The sequence below is a fragment of the Delphinapterus leucas genome, chromosome 13, assembly GCF_059928025.1.
Source record: "Delphinapterus leucas isolate spDelLeu-1000000601 "Yukka" chromosome 13, BTC_Dleu_Yukka2, whole genome shotgun sequence".
Classification (NCBI taxonomy): Eukaryota; Metazoa; Chordata; class Mammalia; order Artiodactyla; family Monodontidae; genus Delphinapterus; species Delphinapterus leucas.
The window spans coordinates 83419438-83439516 of record NC_143141.1 but is presented as its reverse complement, the minus strand read 5'-3'; the positions used below and the strand labels follow the sequence as shown (position 1 = coordinate 83439516).

General features: G+C 48.0%; 1 protein-coding gene across 5 annotated transcripts in view; it reads right to left on the bottom strand.

Annotated features, from left to right (window-relative positions):
* Positions 1-12228: 12228 nt before the first annotated feature.
* NBAS (NBAS subunit of NRZ tethering complex) overlaps positions 12229-20079 on the bottom strand; it is a 343094-nt gene continuing 335243 nt past the window's right edge. For all 5 annotated transcript variants that reach the window (XM_089923423.1, XM_089923419.1, XM_089923421.1 and 2 more), the window contains one exon: positions 12229-12622. In XM_089923423.1, the coding sequence (XP_089779549.1) occupies positions 12347-12622 (276 nt within the window). In that variant the 3' untranslated portion in view covers positions 12229-12346. The remainder of the gene's footprint in view (positions 12623-20079) is intronic.

Sequence of the window (20079 nt, the reverse complement as noted above, 5' to 3'; positions counted from 1 at the left end):
CAGCCCATTTCTCTGTTCCCTTTCCACCGCGTAAACATTCCTACAGATCCCGGCTTGGTGGCCCAGATGGTCTAGGAGGAGAAATCAACAACTCATCGCCGGGCGTTTCTTGGTGCCACGGCACGCAGGAGGTTTATGTTTCACAATGGAAAGGTAAGTGTCTCGAACAAGGCAGAACCCAGGGTAATAAAAGCTCCTTTTATTTCATAGTTTCTTTCACAGTGGTGGGTTTTATTCTGAATCTCACTAGATGCTTAACAAGCATAAAAAGCAACTGTTTCTGGCCCCAAATCTGTTGCCTTCTGAGTTCTTTTTGTTTCCCTGAGCTGAGCCAGCTGAGGTAAGAGAAGGCTGTTCTTTGTGGGAGGGCAGAGATGCTGAGAAAAATGGCACTGTTTGCGCTGTAACCGGAACAACACTTGTGCGCGGGCCTGCACCCCACTTCCCAGACCTCTTCCTACAGTAGGTGGGGGGATGAGGTCTCTCCCACCGGGCAGGGGGACGGGTCACCGGACACAGGTGTGTGAAGCTAACCTGGCCTGTGGAATTGAGTTCAAGTCCACTCTTCGCACAGTATCAGCGCTGTGCACAGACTCTACAGAACATAATTTATAATGAGCTTTGTGTCTTGAATCCAGTCACTTATGTCACCCTCAAAAAGGTTCTTATTCAGTGTCTCTTAACCTTTCTGGATTTTTGAGAATCCAGAGAAAGCCATGGGCATCCTCACCCTCACACACACACACACACACACACACACACACACTGCACAATTTTGCATGCAACTTCAGGGATTTCATGGACCCCCCCTGAAGCCCAGCCATGTAACCCCAGGGATGAGCAGATCTCCAAGTTAAGACCTTTGTTCTAATGTGTGCCCATCCCAGGAAACCACTTCCTAAGGCACCTCTCCTCCTTGAGTGTAAGCTGTCCGAGGCCAAAGTCACACCATGTTCAGCTCCGTATTTCCCACAGCCATTAACCCAGGACCAGGTGATAATGAGAGAGCAATTCCAAGTCCAAATCAGCCCCAAGACCCAACAGGTGACTTTGCTTAATCTTTTAACTGAAAAAAGATTCTACCCACTACGTAGAGTATAGAATTATAATACACCTTAGGCGGAAGCCTCAACCTTGACCTTCTAAACCAGACAAACAACCCCACACAGCTCCGGGGGCCCCCCAGCTCCGAGCGCCTGTTCAGAGCATCTTCATAGCACAACCCCGTCACCTACCTCTGCTTCCTGGACCACTTCATCACCACCCAGAATTCCTCTCCCACGGGTCTGACGATACTAACTAAGCACCATGAAACACAGCTGTCCTTTCTTCCCATCAGAAGCAAAATATCTAAATATTTCATAGAAAGCTGCATCGAAAGCCCATTTTTGCTCCTTAAGACCTGGTCTGCAAGTGTCACTTGAGGATTGGGGGAGGGGGAGGACAGGAACATAATGGAAAGAGGGATGGCTCTGGATGGAAAATACCCAGGTCCCATTCCCACCTCTGCTGCTCACATGCAGGGCGACCTTGGGTATGTCACTTAAACGTGTCTTCACCTGTTTCCTCACCTGTAAAATGAGGATAACAGTATTTACCTCGCACTGTTGTTTTGAGAATCCAAGGCTGGGTATGTGCCGCGTAAGCTCTGAGGAAGAATAGGAACAATCCCACCCCTAGGGCACAGTCCCCCCGACTCCGCACACCCGGGCGGCAGGAACAGTACCCGCGGGAAGCTGGGAGCCTGTCAGGACCTTGCTGCAGCCGCCCTGCAAGGTCATCCCGTGAGCTGAGGGCCTGAGCAATGGCACTGATCCTGGTAACCTCCATCCCTTGGGAGAGGCCAGCATCAGGACGCCTCTGGGACCAGGAGTCCTGAACTTCTGCAGCAATTACCCTTTTCTAGCAAACTCTCTGGGCCCCAGAACTCGAGGTTAAGACACAGCCAAGAGCTAATAAGCCCAGCGCCCAGAAGAGCAGGGCTGCGGGATCCCGTCACCATGGCAACTCCTGCAGGTGCTCCTGAAAGGAATGACAAGGCCAAGGGAGTGGGGTTGCTTCTCTCTCCCTTTCAGCAGTCTAAAAGTGAGAGAGGTCACGGGGTGAGAGAGGCCACCTAATGCCAGCAACAGACACACATGAAGGCTCCTGCCTGGGGTGACCCACCTAGTAGCTGCTCCCCGATCTGTCCTTCCCCTCTGCACCAGGCTGCCCCTTAGTGAACATCCCAACTGGAGGAAATTGTGTCTCTGCTGCACAGACCTCCCAGCCCCCCTCTCGAGGCGCCCAGATACCTGTGTCCTGTCGCCTCTAGAGACCTAAACGAGGGCGGCTGCCAAGCCCCAGGTCCCCAGGGCCTCTCCTGCTTCTGCTGGTAACAGAGCCTGCTCTCTGCAGCGCTGACCCACCCGGAGCCTGTCCCCGGGATCTACCTGTCGGTGGGAGGGGCAGGGAAGGCTCCCTTTCCTCTTGGGTGGCCCAGACATTAAGCCCATGAACGCTGCCACGTGGAGAAGGCCCATCTGTGGGACCTGGTAGGCAGAGGGCTCAGCGACTGTTGGTAAGAAATGAGAGAGGGACTCGTGTAGGCATCTGAGTCCCTAGATCCGGGGTTCCCGGAGGCCCTCTGACCCTGCCCTTTCTGAGTTTGGTTACGAGAGTGAGCAATTCCCCCTCCCCCTCTGAGCTGTCCTCTGCCAATAGCACCCACATGTCCCCCACCTCCCATGCTGTCTAAGGCTGTGGAGACCCTAGTTTGGTGCAGCAGCAATCACTGCACCCTTCTCTCAGGGTATCTTCCATCACTGCTCCTGGGACCTGAATGCCTCCACCCCTTGGAAGGGGCTCAGAAGAGGCATCAGGAACAGGAGGGAGGAAATGGGGCATGGGGGCGGGGTGGGGATGTCTGCCCACATCCCTGAGACACCTAGCAGGCCACATTCACCTAAGGGAACACCAGCGACATCCCGGCCCCCAGGGAACTAGGAGTCAGATTTAGGTGGGAGAGCTCTACCACTCACAAGCTGGGTGACTTAACTTCTCAGTGCCTCAGTTTCCTCAGTTGCAAGTTGGGGGCTGATATGATCCACCTCAGACTTGTCAGCATGAAAGGAGATGATGTGTTGTCCCAGGTAAGATGGTTTCGGCAGGATGAGCAAAGATGCCTAAGCCCCACCCCACCCCCGGGATTTACTCTAATAAACCAGGAATTACAAAGCAGGGGATCCTCCCCCAGGACTCAAACCAGGGAAGGGCACGGTCCACCTGTCTGCTAAGGATGCTTAAACCGGGGCAGCTGCCGGTCCATAGGTTGGACTCCCAGACTCCATTCGTGGTGGGAACTTCCGGGGCAGAGCCATGCGAGTGCACCAGCTAGGCCTCTCTCTTGGGTTTAATCTTGGCTTCACTGGGGCATCTGCCATTCAGAGCCCAGAATGCTTTCCCGTGCAGAGCTTGTCATGAACAGTCCTATGCTTTGGAATAAATGAAGATGGTGGACAAACCACACTTACCCGTCGTAGGTATATACATACAATGGAATATTATTCAGCCTTTAAAAAGGAGGGAAATTCTGAAATATGTTACAACCTGGTTGAACCTTGAGGGTATCCTGCTGAGCAAAATAAGCCAGAGAGTGTGTGATTCCACTCGTGAGGTTCCTAGAAGTCAAAGCTATAGCGACAGAAAGCAGAATGCTGGTTGCCAGGGGCTGGGGAGAGGGACACGGGGAGCTGTTTAATGGCTGTGGAATTCCAGTTCTGCGAGATAGAAAAGCTCTGGAGGTTAGTTGCACAGCAATGTGAATATACTTAACACTCGTGAACTGCACTCGTAGAAACTGTTAAGATGGTAAATTTTATGGTATGTTTTTTACCACAACACACACACACACACACACACACACACAGCTTGGGACACGGAATAGAGGTTTGAGCCTCAGAGACCACAATGTTCAGATCTCAGATCTCCCACCTCCTGACTTTGTGATTTGCAGATACTGTCTAACCTGTGAGCCTCACTGTGCTCTATAAAATGCATTAAAAATAATAATATCCAGCAATGAGGTTATTGTGAAGATATACCTAAAAAGGATGTTGCACGTTACATAAAAAATTGCCACTAATCCAAACATGACATAAAGGCTTTGATTATATTGCTAAGGAGCTTCTCTTGTAGACCACAGAGAGCCACTGGAGGGCTTTCAGCTGGGGGAGGACAAGATCAGATAAGTTTAGGAAGATGGCTCTGGTGCTTGCAGGGAGGGGCCCTGGAGTAGAGAGACTGCAGGTGAGGAGACCAGGCAGAAGAGGGTGGGAACCAGGTGAAGATGGGGGTCTCTGTGTCTGCTGTAGTAGAGAGGCAGCTTCAACAACCTTCAGGGACCTGGCCCAACACGTTGTGGCTGAAGGTGATGAGAGAAAGGATGGGCTCAGTGATGTTCAAGTGAGCATCATTGCAGGTGCCCCCCACACACCGGAAGCCCCCGGGCAGCCCGTGGACCGCGGCAGCTGCCTATGGCTGGGAGGAGGTATCGCAGCTCGCAAAAGATGGAACTTTTAGACAGCTAACTGCCATCTCGGGGACAAGCTGCTCTGTGAGACAACCTTCAAGCAGAGGCTGGAGGACCTGCCAGACGCACTGGAGCAGGGAGTCCCAACAGGGTGGGTGGGAAGCAGCACCAGGCGACCTACCTCCAAGGGTCCCTCCAGTCCACGTCTCTGATTTCCTGCTCTCTCACAAAGGGGCCAGTCTCTTCCCACCTACTATCCAGAGAGAGTTTGAAAGATAAAGGGTGGCACACGGATGGAGCTCTGACTGAAGTTAAGTGTGGGAAAGCTGGGCTTTCTCCCAACTGTGTGGGGTTACCTGGAATTAGAAGGTTTTTTTTTTTTTTTTTTTCCTAAGTGGAAACATCCCTTCTCTAGGGCAGGATGAGAAAAACTTTTGCTTTAATAGGAAGTTAACATGAAAGGGTTCAGAGGATTTCTCTTTTGCCTAACAGAGCCTGGATACATTTTGGATCATCTCTTTACACGAGGAGACAATTGGTTCCTGACCCTCTGGCCGTGGTCGACCCCTTTTATCAAAGTGCATGGCTGTTGAGACTATTAGCCGGGCACAGAAAGCCAGAATTCTCAAGAAGTACGGTGTCGTGCAAAAGTTGAGCTTTAGAATCAGGTTGACATGAGTTCAAATCCTGACCCTCCCTCGTAGGGAGACCTTAGGCAAGTCAGTTCACCTCTCCGAGTTGGTCTTCTCGTATATAAATGGAGAATAATACCACTTTCCTCACTGGAGTGGTTTGTGGATAACTGTTAATGTATCTAAGAGAAATTGCACACATATAAGTGCTCAATAAATAGTACCTTCTATTATTTTTATTGCTAGTACTAGTGAAGAGCAAAACGTCTTCTTTCATTTAAAACAAAGGAGTTGTTAGAAATGGGCTACAAACCAGGGGATGGGGGGGATAAATTGTGACATTGGGATTGACATATACACACTACTGTATATAAAATAGATAACTAATAAGAGCCTGCTGTATAGCACAGGGAACTCTACTCAATGCTCTGTAATGGCCTGTATGGGAAAAGAATCTAAAAAAAAAAAAGAGTGCCTATATGTATAACTGATTCACTTTGCTGTACACCTGAAACTAACACAACATTGTAAATCTACTATACTCCAATAAAATTGTTTTCAAAAAATGGGCTACAAGCAAATCGACCAAATGACAGGAGGAGGCCTTCTCCCATCTCCTGGGAAGAAATAAGTTGTAAATAGGACTAACTTGGACACAGGGAGATGAAGGACGGAGGCACGGCACGGAGAACACTGAGATGTAGCTGGTGGTGTTGACGTGAATTTCAAGTATCCAGATAAGAAAGTCAGTCTCTTTCCTAAGAGAGAAACGGGCAGGGTTTGGGTGGCACTTCTTTCCCAGGAACAGGGTGGCTTTGGCTCCTGAGCCTGGGCCATTCAGCCACTGGCCTGCAGCTCTGCCACAGGACGGGCAACGTGAAGGGGCAGGAACCGGGGCCGCCATCCTCAGGCAGTCGAAGGCCCATTTAAATCCTCAGCCCAACTCAGGTGCAGTGGGGAGCCCTTGACTATTCAAGTGCTGACGAGAGCACCAGAGGGAGGTTAGGGGTCGCGCCTGCGGCCCTCAGGGGCTACTCCCTGGCCGCACCTGTGCAGATGCGCCCGTCTAGAGATGGACCTTCTGCACGGCTTTCACAGGCTCCAGCCGGGTGCCTCATCCTGACACCCCTCCCCAGCTCCCAGGCCCCGGAGGAAGAGCTCCCCAATGAATCTGAGCCTCACAGCAGTGGAGAGGTGTAGACAGGAAACAGATACAGAGAAAGCCAAGGAGTGACGCTGCCAGGGTCATAAATTAGCCAAGGAGGGCTCTCAAACCCAGATCCCTGACCCCATCCAGCGCGTTCTCATAAACCTCGCTGCCTCGGCAACAAGCAGGTTGCTGGCCCAGACAACACAGTTCCATTAGCCAGGCTGAGGGGTCCCTGTCGGAGAGTGAAACCCACCTCCCGGGCTTGGTTAGTTACGCATCAGGATCTCCCCACCCCCAGGCCCCCTCCAGGGCTGGTGAATCTCACACCCTTCAGCTTCTCTCACCCCCTGGCCTTTGTCCAGGGCTTTGGTTTCTGAAACCCGCTTCTTGAGCCTGAGGCACCCGTCCAGAGCTCCGACAACCACTGGGGAGGAGACCCCACCTCCAGGAATTTACCCCCAGCATCAGAATCCGAGCTGTTCTTCATTTCACTCCTAACGGTCTGATGCACCTCATTCCCCAGCTCTCAGCTGTGAGCGGTTGTTCTCCAAGTTTGCAGCGTGAGTCTCTGAGTCAGGACTCTGGATTCATTACAATAGGAAACCAAGCCCCGCTTCTCATGGCTCCCTCGGGCGGTGAAGAGAAAATCCCAAGGATGGATCCTCAAACAGGAAGCCTCCTTTTCTTCCTCTTAAGCCCGTGAGCACCCAGTACTCTATTTTCCTATTCTCCCGTTTTCGAAGCCATCTTCAGTTTATGAATTTGGAGTTATTAAGAAGAGATACTGGGCTTCCCTGCTGGCGCAGTGGTTAAGAATCCGCCTGCCAGTGCAGGGGACACGGGTTCGAGCCCTGGTCCGGGAAAATCCCACATGCCACGGAGCAACTAAGCCCGTGCACCACAGCTACTGAGCCTGCACTGCAGAGCCCGCGAGCCACAACTACTGAGCCCGCTAAGCCACAACTACTGAGCCCGTGAGCCACAACTACTGAAGCCCGTGCGCCTAGAGCCCTCTGCAACGAGAGAAGCCACTGCAATGAGAAGCCTGTGCACCGCAACGAAGAGCAGCCCCTGCTCGACACAACTAGAGAAAGCCTGCATGCAGCAACGAAGACCCAATGCAGCCAAAAATAAACTGAAAAAAAAGAAAGACCCAATGCAGCCATAAATAAATAAATAAATAAATAAATAAAAAGAAGAGATACTAAATCCCCAGCTGTAGGAGATAAATGAGAGGAGAGAGCGGCTGCGTGTACAGTGAACTGAAGAAAAAGGCAGCCTCTCTCCAAACAATAGGGCAAAACTGCGTTTGAATGCTCTCCTGCTACATTGATGGGAATGAGTTTTCTTTCCCAAAAGATAAGACCCAGTATTCAAGGTGAGGGGGAAACGGAACAGACACAGGGACCCACCTCAACTCCACACTGCTCGCTTCCTTTTAAAGTTAGCTCCTGTGCAGCTGCAGGCGAGGGCTGGGGGAGAAGCAGGTCACTTCCAGCCGGAGGACGCCAGCCTCGTCCTCGACTAGCCAAGCCTTCTGGAGCGGGGCTGGACTGGCATGGAGAAAGGGGCCAGAGACATGGCCAAGAGATGAGAAGCCAAAGACATAAAGCCTGCTCCCTCAACTGGCCGTGATGTAACATCACGTGGGCCTCACCCCTAGATGTTCTAATGTAATTGGTCTGGGTTGGCCTGGGGACACGGCATCAGTCTGGTTTAAATTCTCCTCGGGTGATTCTAAGGTGCAGCCCTGATTGTTACACTGGGCCCGAAGACCTTCAACGTAGGTGTTAACACTTTACACGTCCTGGTTGTAGTTAAGCTGCATGAGGCCATGATAACTGTCTACAGAGAATGTTAATAAATGGTAGTCAAACCTACTGCACCTTCTGGGAAATCTGGAACACTAGGGAAGGTTTGAACAAAGGCCCAGGGGTCTTCTGGGAGAAGCAGGGGAGTCTGTACGTCTCAGGATTAGGGCTCTTGAGCAGAGAGATGAAGGGCACCCCACGTTTCAGAAGGCTGGGATGTCAGTGGGCAGGTGAGACTCAAAGGGCATTTCAGAGCCCCCTGTGCCACAATATCATCAGTTCATGAATGGAAGGGAGGGATGGCCAACACAGCCTAGTGTCATTCACATGCCCTCCAGGAAACTCGCCCAGGTTCCTCAGCCGAGCACCTCAAGAGCTGTGAGGACTGGAGTTAATACAGCTCATACAGCGTCACGGCCAAGGGCTAGGCTCTGAATCAGATGACCTACGATTGCATCGTGGTTCCATTACTTGCTGGCTTTGTGTCCTTGGACAAATTACTGACCCTCTCTGTGCCTCATTCCCCTATAAGGTTGTAGTGAGGATGAAATGAGTGAGTGCACTTAAAGCTTGGGGTATACGTTCCGGAGAGAATTTCTGCAGCCGAAGCAGGGGCCCAGCACCGTTGTCAGAGACAGGAGGCCCTTGGTGGAGCGGGGCTCCAGCAGGTCACAGGGCGCGCTGGGCGGCTGCGGTGCAATGGCATTATCTTGTTGAACTGCAAATACCTGGAAAGGCATGATTAGCCCAACTCATGCATGAGAAAATGAGTCTGAGCCAGAGGAAGTGGTTTGCCCGAAGGTCTCACGGTCTTCACACCTAGGCCATCTGACACCAAAGGCTCACTCCCTACTCTGCTCACCCTGGCGTCCACTGTCCAGGCAAGGAAGGCTACGAAATCTGAGCGTGAGTGAGTGAGGGCCCGAGCATCCCTTTCTTACTCTGTTTTCAAAGAGAAAGGTCTGGGGCAAATTTTTTACGATAAGAAAGACGACATATTCCTTCTTTAACATTATGGTGAGCATCTAAATACCAACAGAACATTGTAAAGCCCAACTCAGCCTTCTACAGCATTTAGGCAATTGACGTGAATCTGGAATTATTCCCTTTGTTTCTTTGCTTTTTCTTCCCCATAGAAAGTGTTCAAAACTTGGAAATTTGGTTTCTGATAAGTAAGGACGTGAGTCAGATCAGAGCAGCATAAGTTATACGAGGGAATCCCTTCCTCATGAGCATTTCGGGGTGGGTGGCTTGGATGTGGAGACCCACACTCACTGCTGGCCTGGCGCCCTCTGGGCCTCATTTATAGATTCATATAGTCGGGATACAATACTGATGTCTAAGGCCTCTAATTCTGCAATTAGAAGAAAAACATCTCTAGATGGATTCCACTGAAATGGACTCTGTTATCTCAGAATACTGCTTACTTTGTTTACAATCAGTTGAAATGATGGAAGTCGGCTGGAAGGTTAGGGAAAACCGAAGTTGCCAGTAGGCATGCTTCCTGGCTGGATTAATGCCATCTGTACAGCTGGCAGCACCACAGTTCTAGGAAGACCTTTGTGACCTCGGGGATCAGTCTGGACAGATGTTATCTAATTTGGGAGAATTACGCTGAGACTTTTCCTCAGAAGCATTTCAGAAGCTTGTACAAGCCATTCCCAGATTCCAGGTGCTGCTGAAGGTTCAGGCAAAGAACTCAATCCTGGAATAGACAACTGGTCAGAAGTCAGTGGAGTGAGCTTTTATGCCAGTAAATCTTCCTCCAAAGATGACAAAACCTTTTTCCTGTCAGAAGACTCTAGCTAGCTACACTCATAGGAGCAAAAATGAAATGAAGCCAGTGATGACAGACGGTGAAGACGATGGTGACGATGATGGTGATGATGGTGATAATGGTGATGATGATGATGGTGATGATGGTGATGGTGATGATGATGGTGATGATGGTGATGATGGTGATGGTGATGGTGATGATGGTGATGATGGTGATGATGGTGATGGTGATGATGGTGATGGTGATGGTGATGGTGATGATGGTGATGGTGGTGATGATGGTGATGATGGTGATGGTGATGATGATGGTGATGATGGTGATGGTGATGATGGTGATGGTGGTGATGGTGGTGATGGTGATGATGGTGATGATGGTGATGGTGATGATGGTGATGGTGATGATGGTGGTGATGGTGATGATGGTGATGATGGTGATGGTGATGATGGTGATGGTGGTGATGGTGATGATGGTGATGATGGTGATGATGGTGATGATGGTGATGGTGATGATGGTGGTGATGGTGATGGTGATGATGGTGATGGTGGTGATGGTGGTGATGGTGATGATGGTGATGATGGTGATGGTGATGATGGTGATGGTGGTGATGGTGATGATGGTGATGATGGTGATGGTGGTGATGGTGATGATGATGGTGATGGTGATGGTGGTGATGGTGGTGATGGTGATGATGGTGATGATGGTGATGATGGTGATGATGGTGATGGTGGTGATGATGGTGATGGTGATGGTGGTGATGGTGGTGATGGTGATGATGGTGATGATGGTGATGATGGTGATGGTGATGATGGTGGTGATGGTGATGATGATGGTGATGGTGATGATGGTGATGATGGTGATGGTGGTGATGGTGGTGATGGTGATGATGGTGATGGTGGTGATGGTGGTGATGGTGGTGATGGTGATGATGGTGATGATGGTGATGATGGTGATGGTGGTGATGGTGGTGATGGTGATGATGGTGATGGTGATGATGGTGATGATGGTGATGATGGTGATGATGGTGATGGTGATGGTGATGATGACGGGTGAAGTGAGGTGAAGTGAACTTACTCTTACAGAGAGGGTGGACCCAACCAGGTATGTGTGTGGCATTGGTGGGGGTGTGGGGGGGAAAGGTGGAGACTAGGCTGTCCCAATATGCCACACGTCAACAACGCTCAGTGAGCCACATAACACTCAGTCCAATGGCTCTGACAGAGCAATATGGAAATTGACCAGAGGCAGCCTTTCCACATTACTTAAACTAATTAAAAATTATTCATTGTAGTAAAGGATTGTCCTAGATGACATTATCTATCTAGACTAAACATTCTTATGAGTACACGGCCACCTTCTCTCTCTCTCTCTCTCTCTCTCTCCAAATATTTCTTTGGGGTTGTGGTAAAGACCAGTGTGCATCAGACAGATCCTCCGATGGTCCTTTAGTCACAGAGTTTGCTCCCTGCCAACTGCTGCCTAGGGGTAGTTGCTGTGGGTTGAACCTGGTGTGAGGCTTTCATGAGAGCTAAGCCCAGGACTTCCAGCCGAGAACCTTCACCTTCAAGCGCACACTTCTGCAGTGGAAGCACATGCCAGTGAGTTGTGCATTGGGGTCCTTATGGTCCTGCGCAGGGAATTCCCTTTCTGTGCTGCTTTTCCCAAGGGTGTTGCTAACCACGCCCCTGTTACGATTGGCTGTGTGTTAGTCAGTGACCCCCCGACAGCCAATCCTGGCTGGCTCTGTCAGCCCACCCCCCGGTTACAGAGGTTCTACAGACATGCAAACCCGTCAGCCTTCTACGGAGATGTTGACAGGTTTGGAGGCCCCTAATCAATAGGCAGCCATCGTGTGCTGGTATTGATCATCTACCTGTGGCCTTCAAATCACAATTCATCTACATGAGTGACGTGGGGGAAGAGGTAACATTTCCTGGGCCCCTGCTAAGTATCTGACAGAGCCTCACATGACACACAACCTGTGAGATAAATAACACAACCCTCATTTTCTACAGGACAGACTAAGGCTCTGAGAGGGAGTACTTTGCCCAAAGTTGCATAACTAACCTGAGACGTGACTCCAGGTCCATCCTTCCTCCGTCCAGGACGTGCTCCAGCCACTGGCCATTCCACACGCTCTCCCCTTCCACCACCACCACAGCCAACGGCCTGAACTGAAGTTTTAGACACTGTATTAATTGTATTCTATCAGAAGAGATGGTTTAAAAAATAAATAAATAAATAAATAAGAAGAGTCCAGTCTCTCTTAATAGGAAAGTATGTTAACCAGTCGCTATAAGAAAGAAAACAAAGTAAAAAAAAAAAAAAAAAAAAAGTGGCAGCTTGCTCATCATTTATATACAGCTTTATTTGCAATTCGCTGAAACCACTGAGAACAACTGACAGGTACACATGTTGCCTCTGGAAACAGCTGAGCCTGGTGACGGCGGTGGCCATGGGCGGGCGTGCTCACACCCAGTGCTGCGCCGCACCCAGGGCTGTGCTGAAGGTCCTCAGGGCCCGATGGGTGCCCCGCGCGGCCAGGAGGAGTGACCCGGCTTCGGCCTCGTGGCCAGCTGCCCGCAGGTGTCTGGCCAGATCCTCTGCATCCCAGCGCCCTTGCTGGGGGCTGGCCAAGAGGTGCTCGACAAGACGTGGGTAGAAGGGAGTGGAGACGCACTTCACCAAGAGCTTGGCGTCCAGGAGCAGGGAGAGAAGTTCTCGGTCACAGTTTGAATCATTCACCTGCAAGAGGTAAGACAGGCAGGCGTGAGGGGTGGGCGTTGCTGACTCCCCACCAGCAGATACAGACACATCCCCGCTGCTGTGCTGGGCGCTGCCCTTCTGCCTTTGTTATCAGAAACCCCTTTACCCTGGCTAACAGCGCCTGTTCCGAGAAGCACACACAGGGCATGAGCGTCTCTGGCGTCACACACACGGGATGGCAGACCCGGTCTCCTTTTCACGTAAGACATGGCCATGTACCAAGACGCCCTGGGATCGCAGTGGCAGCTCCCACATCGAGTGTCAGAAGCTGTGCTAAGTGCCGGACGTGTGCTCCTTCACTGAGTCCTCCTGGTCTACCCTGTGAAGCCAGCACTTTAACCTCCTGACTTCACAGATCAGGAAACTCATGGCTAAGAATTTCGCTTAACATCGTGGTCGGTAAACTGTGGAGCCAGAATCTGAATTCAGGTCAGTATGACTTCAAAGCTCGAGCTTGTTAACAACCACATTTACCATTTCATTTGTGCTTCACCATGGTCCATATTCTTTAACCTCAAACCTCTCCTTTATGTAGATCCCTGTGAAAACAATTCTTTTCGGAACAAGAAAACCCTTTTTCTACTCCACTGAGAAAGTACAACCATCAACCCCACTGTTGTAAATAGGGTAACCGACAGGAGGTGTTTAAAAGTTGTTCTTGCTTAAGCCTCTAGAAAGCTCAGCACCAAACTCACCTTTTTTAAAAACAAGTTTTCTGTGCTCTTTCAGTTGCATATTTTCTGTACTTCCTCCCTGGTCTTATCTTCTTGGCCTATGCATGGTTTTCCATGGCTTTGACACTTAGCTTATATTTTTTTGTTTTACTATTGTCCATATTTTCATAAGGAATCAAGTCAACACGAATCACAGACCAAAATTCAGGGCTTCTCATTTACATTGGGGTGTCATAAAACAGCTTCACGACAGCTTCTTCTTCGTGTCACTGTGCACTTTTTAATAGTTTGGGGTGTAGTAACCACAGAAATAATGTGGCATTTCAAAGCCAATTATCTCATGTTTGGACCAACTCTATTACGTAACTGTACATGGCGTGAGTGTTCTGTGACAAGGAGGAAAGGCTACTGGAGACAAGAAGGTCAAGGGTGTCGACTGGCTGCGAGGATTAAAACAAAAGAAGTTCTGAGAATAAAAGTTACTGCCCACTACCAGACGGCGCCTATCTTTCCTACCAAGCAGTGATCCTTCAAAACCCCATAAAGATGTCAGCTCCAGTGCCATCTTCTTGGTGACACTTCCCCTAGATCTCCTGGCCAAGCTGAACCCCTCACCCCACACTCCAGGACGCCGTACACACGCCCCTCTGCGCTGTATTATGGTGCTTGGTCCGGCTGCCTTTCTACCACCCTGGGAGCTTCTTGAGGGCACGGGGGGTTGCAGCCCTTTTCATTTCAGCATGCAGTTTAATTCGCACTCGTTAAATGGCTGAATGAACCTACCTCACTGAAACCTGTCACATTTTTGTAAAGTGCACACGTACATGATTGAACAAGATTCTAGACTCAGAACTGAAGAGTCTTGCAAACTCTGGGCATCTTTTCTTCAGCCTCTCATTCCATCAACCGTTACATTCCGCTCATCCACCTCTGACTCAGGAAGACACTGACGTTGAATTCAATTTCCCACTTTTTGTTTGTTTTCGTTTTTAGAGGTGGTGACAAAAGCAACTGGTACAAGACCAGTTTTTCTGCTGCTGAAAGTGGCAGAAGAGCTTTCCATCCTCCCCACTGGGGCGGCTGCTTACGAAGGTTCTGCATGTCTTCTTTCCCTCCTTTCTCTTTTGCTCCAGAGTAGGAACCAGGACCTGAACTCCATCACGGTGCCTGCCACTTCCTGAGAGGCCCTCACGTGCCACTGAGGCATCTTCTCTGTAAGCCTTAAAACATCCCTTTAAGACTGTTCTGATCTCATTTGACAGACGCATAAACCGAGGCTCAGTGAGCTCGGAGCCATGTGTCGAGCATCATAAGGCTGCTGCCGCCCAGGAGCCCTCAGCTCTGACTAGTGCGTGCGTTTACCGTTTGTTCCCCCCCCCCGACCCAGACTACGAGCTCCTGCAGAGCAGGGACGGTGTGTCCTCTGTTCACCCTGCAGCCCCAGGCCCAGAAGAGCGTGGGCCTCATGGGAGGAGCCCAGCAAGATCTGTGGAATGAACACGTGAAGAATGAGTAACTCCAAAGCTCGCGTCCTTTCACGGTACACCTCAGCCTCGACACACGGTCATGTGAGCGCGGGCACACACACAAGTGCACGAGTGGCGGCTGAGTTACTGTGCGTGTTGTTAGTTTGGTTCACTGTTAAAAATAAAGAATCCTTCCACCTAACCCTCCAGGAGAGAACAGAGTGTGTGCCAGGATGCTACAGGCAAATGTTTGATAAAATACGTGGATAAAAGTCTCAGCGTCCAAACACCGCAGGGTGGTACTTTCTTTGCTGCCCTGAATAAGCCTTCAAGGCTAGGACACCTTTATTATTCTTTCTGTTGACTCATGACCCCTCCCTCTGGGGGCCTGAAAGGCTCCCAGAAAGGGAATGATGGATTTTTCCAGCTCGAGGAAGTGACAGGGGTTCTGTGAATGCTGCCCCTCTGATCCCCTCTTCTGTTTGCTTCTCTCCAGCGCAATGACATCCTGAAAATTGGTTTCCCACTGGATATGCCTTTCGGATAACTGCCCGTGTCCTAAGGCAGGGTGGGTGTCCACCCTCCAAAAGCTCTCCATCTACCATCCCGGCTGAGGAAGCCTAAGGCTATAGTCACGGCAGTGAACTCCGACATCTCCCCTGTGGTCCTGGCCCGCTCAGAGGTTCCCTAGAGAGAGGCGGAGGCAGAGACCGTGGACCTCCACTGAGCCTGGGCCGTGGCCAGGGGAGGGCGTGGGGGAAATTCTGCTTTAGTTCCTCATAAGCAAATGCTGGGAAAATGCAGGGCTGACTCTGTTTCCTTTCTCTGGCCTTCTATCTGATTCCGGCTCTTTGCAAGATGTACAGGATGGCCAGAGTATACTTTATAATTGTCATGTGCAAGGAAAACACTGCATATTTATTCTGTACATATTTGGGACAAAACAGAGAATGAAAGAATACAGAAAGTAAGAGAAGGCCTTTCTAAGGACCCAGTGCAACAACTGCGTTTTAACGAAGAGGAGCCTGAGAGTCAGAGAAGGAGAGGATTGCCCAGGATTGCCCGCGGTCACAGGCAGCCAGAACCGCTCCTCCGCACACGCCAAGCCGCCTGCCTCAGGGGCACCAAGGCCAGCCTGGGTCTTCCTCAGCGCAGCAGAGCTCCTGGCGTCATCGCGACATCGTGGAGCTGCTACGTTACTTTTCAAGCCTCAGCTTGTCTTCGTTTTTCTTGTTTTTGACTAAAATCCTAACTTAAGCCACTGATCATCTAGTACTACCTACCACAGAAGCCTACAACTGTCTTACCAGTTAGAATTACTCATTCTAACCCACCTGATTTTTCTTTGTGAAATAAAAAGAAAAAAATGGAAATAGTTTTAAAAAAGAAAGAAGTCTTCTGTATCAGGATCACCACAAGAAAATTATTTTATCCTCCTTTTCTCTCTAGTAATTATCTATATGCAAATATATTTCCACAATCAATCCTGTGACACTTGTACCTACCTTTCTCATATGTTGAGAATTCTAAAAAACGATTTTCACACAGTTTTCATTCCTAAAAAGGTTAATGGGGCTTCCCTGGTGGCGCAGTGGTTGAGAGTCCACCTGCCGATGGAGGGGACACGGGTTTGTGCCCCGGTCCGGGAGGATCCCACATGCCGCGGAGCGGCTGGGCCCGTGAGCCATGGCCGCTGGGCCTGCGCGTCTGGAGCCTGTGCTCCGCAATGGGAGAGGCCACAGCAGTGAGAGGCCCGCGTACCGCAAAACAAACAAAAAAAAAGTTTAATGGCTGCAAAGTAGTCTATTGAACAAGTTTTTTAACTTCCCCTGCTATAAATAGCTGTTTATAATCATTTGATATTATTGAAACACTACAAGTGAATGGTTTTTACATATATCCTTTCTTTATTTGAATTATCTCCTTAAAATAAATTATTACAAGAGGTATAACTGGGGTCTTATGGGATGTCATGTATCCCCCCAAATTCATATATTGAAGTCTTACCCCCCAATACATGAGAATGTGACTGTATTTGGAGACAGGGCCTTTAAAGAGGTCAATAAGGTTTAATGAGTCATTTGGGTGAATCCTAATCCAGTTTCATTGGTGTCTTTATAAGAAGAGAAGATGACACACACATAAACCCAAAGGCAACCACACGCGGACACAGGGGGAAAGCAACCATCTACAAGTCACGGAGAGAGGCCTCAGAAGAAATCAATCCCGCTGACACCTTGATCTTGGACTCTGGGCCTCCAGGATTGCAAGAAAACAAATTTCTAGTGTGTAAGTTGCCCAGTCTGTGGTACTTTGTTATGGCAGCCTGAGCAGACCAATACATGGGGCAAAGCATCGGAAACCATTTTTGGCTGAGGATGTGAGAGCAGTGCAGTCACACAGTGACGTGGACCGTCCAGCTCACAGGGGTGCTATCAGGGGAGGAGTGTGTCAGTTCCACTGCAAACTTCTCAGCTGTGGATGTTATTGTTTTGAAAAGAAACTCATTTTGCTAATTTAGGAGATATGCATAGGTACCTCAAAGATGATTTTATTTTAATTTGTTTATTTGCAAGAATGAATTTTTTCCATATATTTCCTGTCATTTTTATTTTTTCTTGTGGGAAGGATCAAATCCTTTGCTCATTAACTGGAGTTTCAACATCATTTTCCACATGTGAAGGAGTTCTTTGTATAACTTAGACATTAAATTTGATTTGAGTTATTGATATAATGGACATTCTAATCTGTTGTTGGCAATTCTGTTTTGGTTATTTGTTGTCTTGTAGAAGTTTTACATTTTTATATCATAGGAAAGGATCTGTTCCTTTGTGATCCTTTTCCTATTGCTTTAAAGCTTGGAAGCTATACTGGCTTGAAGGATCTGATATGTATGCGTGTATGTGTATGTTTGTGTGGGTGTGTGTATATATACATATACATATATATAATTTTCTGATTTTAAAAATATCTTAACTTTTTAATTGGTCGGGAATCACTTTGGTGTATGGTCTGGGGAAAATCAACATCCCTGACGTCAGCTGGATTGGTGCTTTTTTTTTTTTTTTAACATCTTTATTGGCGTATAATTGCTTTACAATGGTGTGTTAGTTTCTGCTTTATAACAAAAGTGAATCAGGTATACATATACATATGTTCCCATATCTCTTCCCTCTTGTGTCTCCCTCCCTCCCACCCTCCCTATCCCACCCCTCTAGGTGGTCACAAAGCACAGAGCTGATCTCCTTGCGCTGTGCGGCTGCTTCCCACTAGCTATCTATTTTACGTTTGGTAGTGTATATATATCCATGCCACTCTCTCGCTTTGTCACAGCTTACCCTTCCCCCTCCCCATATCTTCAAGTCCATTCTCTAGTAGGTCTGTGTCTTTATTCCTGTCTTACCCCTAGGTTCTTCATGACATTTTATTTTTTTCTTAAATTACATATATATGTTAGCATATTTGTCTTTCTCTTTCTGACTTACTTCACTCTGTATGACAGACTCTAGGTCCATCCACCTCATTACAAATAGCTCAATTTCGTTTCTTTTTATGGCTGAGTAATATTCCATTGTATATATGTGCCACATCGTCTTTATCCATTCATCCAATGATGGACACTTAGGTTGTTTCCATCTCCTGGCTATTGTAAATAGAGCTGTAAATAGAGCTATTGTAAATAGAACATTTTGGTACATGACTCTTTTTGAATTATGGTTTTCTCAGGGTATATGCCCAGTAGTGGGATTGCTGGGTCATATGGTAGTTCTATTTGTAGTTTTTTAAGGAACCTCCATACTGTTTTCCATAGTGGCTGTACCAATTCACATTCCCAACAGCAGTGCAAGAGGGTTCCCTTTTCTCCACACCCTCTCCAGCATTTATTGTTTCTAGATTTTTTGATGATGGCCATTCTGACTGGTGTGAGATGATTATCTCATGGTAGTTTTGATTTGCATTTCCCTAATGATTAATGATGTTGAGCATTCTTTCATGTGTTTGTTGGCATTCTGTATATCTTCTTTGGAGAAATGTCTATTTAGGTCTTCTGCAAATTTTTAGATTGGGTTGTTTGTTTTTTTTGTTATTGAGCTGCATGAGCTGCTTGTAAATTTTGGAGATTAATCCTTTGTCAGTTGCTTCATTTGCAAATATTTTCTCCCATTCTGAGGGTTGTCTTTTGGTCTTGTTTATGGTTTCCTTTGATGTGCAAAAGCTTTGCAGTTTCACTAGGTCCCATTTGTTTATTTTTGTTTTTATTTCCATTTCTCTAGGAGGTGGGTCAAAAAGGATCTTGCTGTGATTTATGTCATAGAGTGTTCTACCTATGTTTTCCTCCAAGAGTTTGATAGTTTCTGGCCTTACATTTAGGCCTTTAATGCATTTTGAGCTTATTTTTGTGTATGGTGTTAGGGAGTGATCTAATCTCATACTTTTACATGTACCTGTCCAGTTTTCCCAGCACCACTTATTGAAGAGGCTGTCCTTTCTCCACTGTATATTCCTGCCTCCTTTATCAAAGATAAGGTGACCATGTGTGTGTGGGGTTATCTCTGGGCTTTCTATCCTGTTCCATTGATCTATCTTTCTGTTTTTGAGCCAGTACCATACTGTCTTGATTACTGTAGCTTTGTAGTATAGTCTGAAGTCAGGGAGCCTGATTCCTCCAGCTCCATTTTTCATTCTCAAGATTGCTTTGGCTATTCGGGGTCTTTGGTGTTTCCATACAAATTGTGAAATTTTTTGTTCTAGCTCTGTGAAAAATGCCAGTGGTAGTTTGATAGGGATTGCATTGAATCTGTAGATTGCTTTGGGTAGTAGAGTCATTTTCACAATGTTGATTCTTCCAATCCAAGAACATGGTATATCTCTCCATCTGTTTGTATTATCTTTAATTTCTTTCATCAGCATCTTATAATTTTCTGCATACAGGTCTTTTGTCTCCTTAGGTAGGTTTATTCCTAGATATTTCATTCTTTTTGTTGCAATGGTAAAGGGAGTGTTTCCTTGATTTCACTTTCAGATTTTTCATCATTAGTGTATAGAAATGCCAGAGATTTCTGTGCACTAATTTTGTATCCTGCTACTTTACCAAATTCATTGATTACTTCTAGTAGTTTTCTGGTAGCATCTTTAGGATTCTCTATGTATAGTATCATGTCATCTGCAAACTGTGACAGCTTTACTTCTTCTTTTCTGATTTGGATTCCTTTTATTTCCTTTTCTTCTCTGATTGCTGTGGCTAAAACTTCCAAAGCTATGTTGAATAAGAGTGGTGAGAGTGGGCAACCTTCTC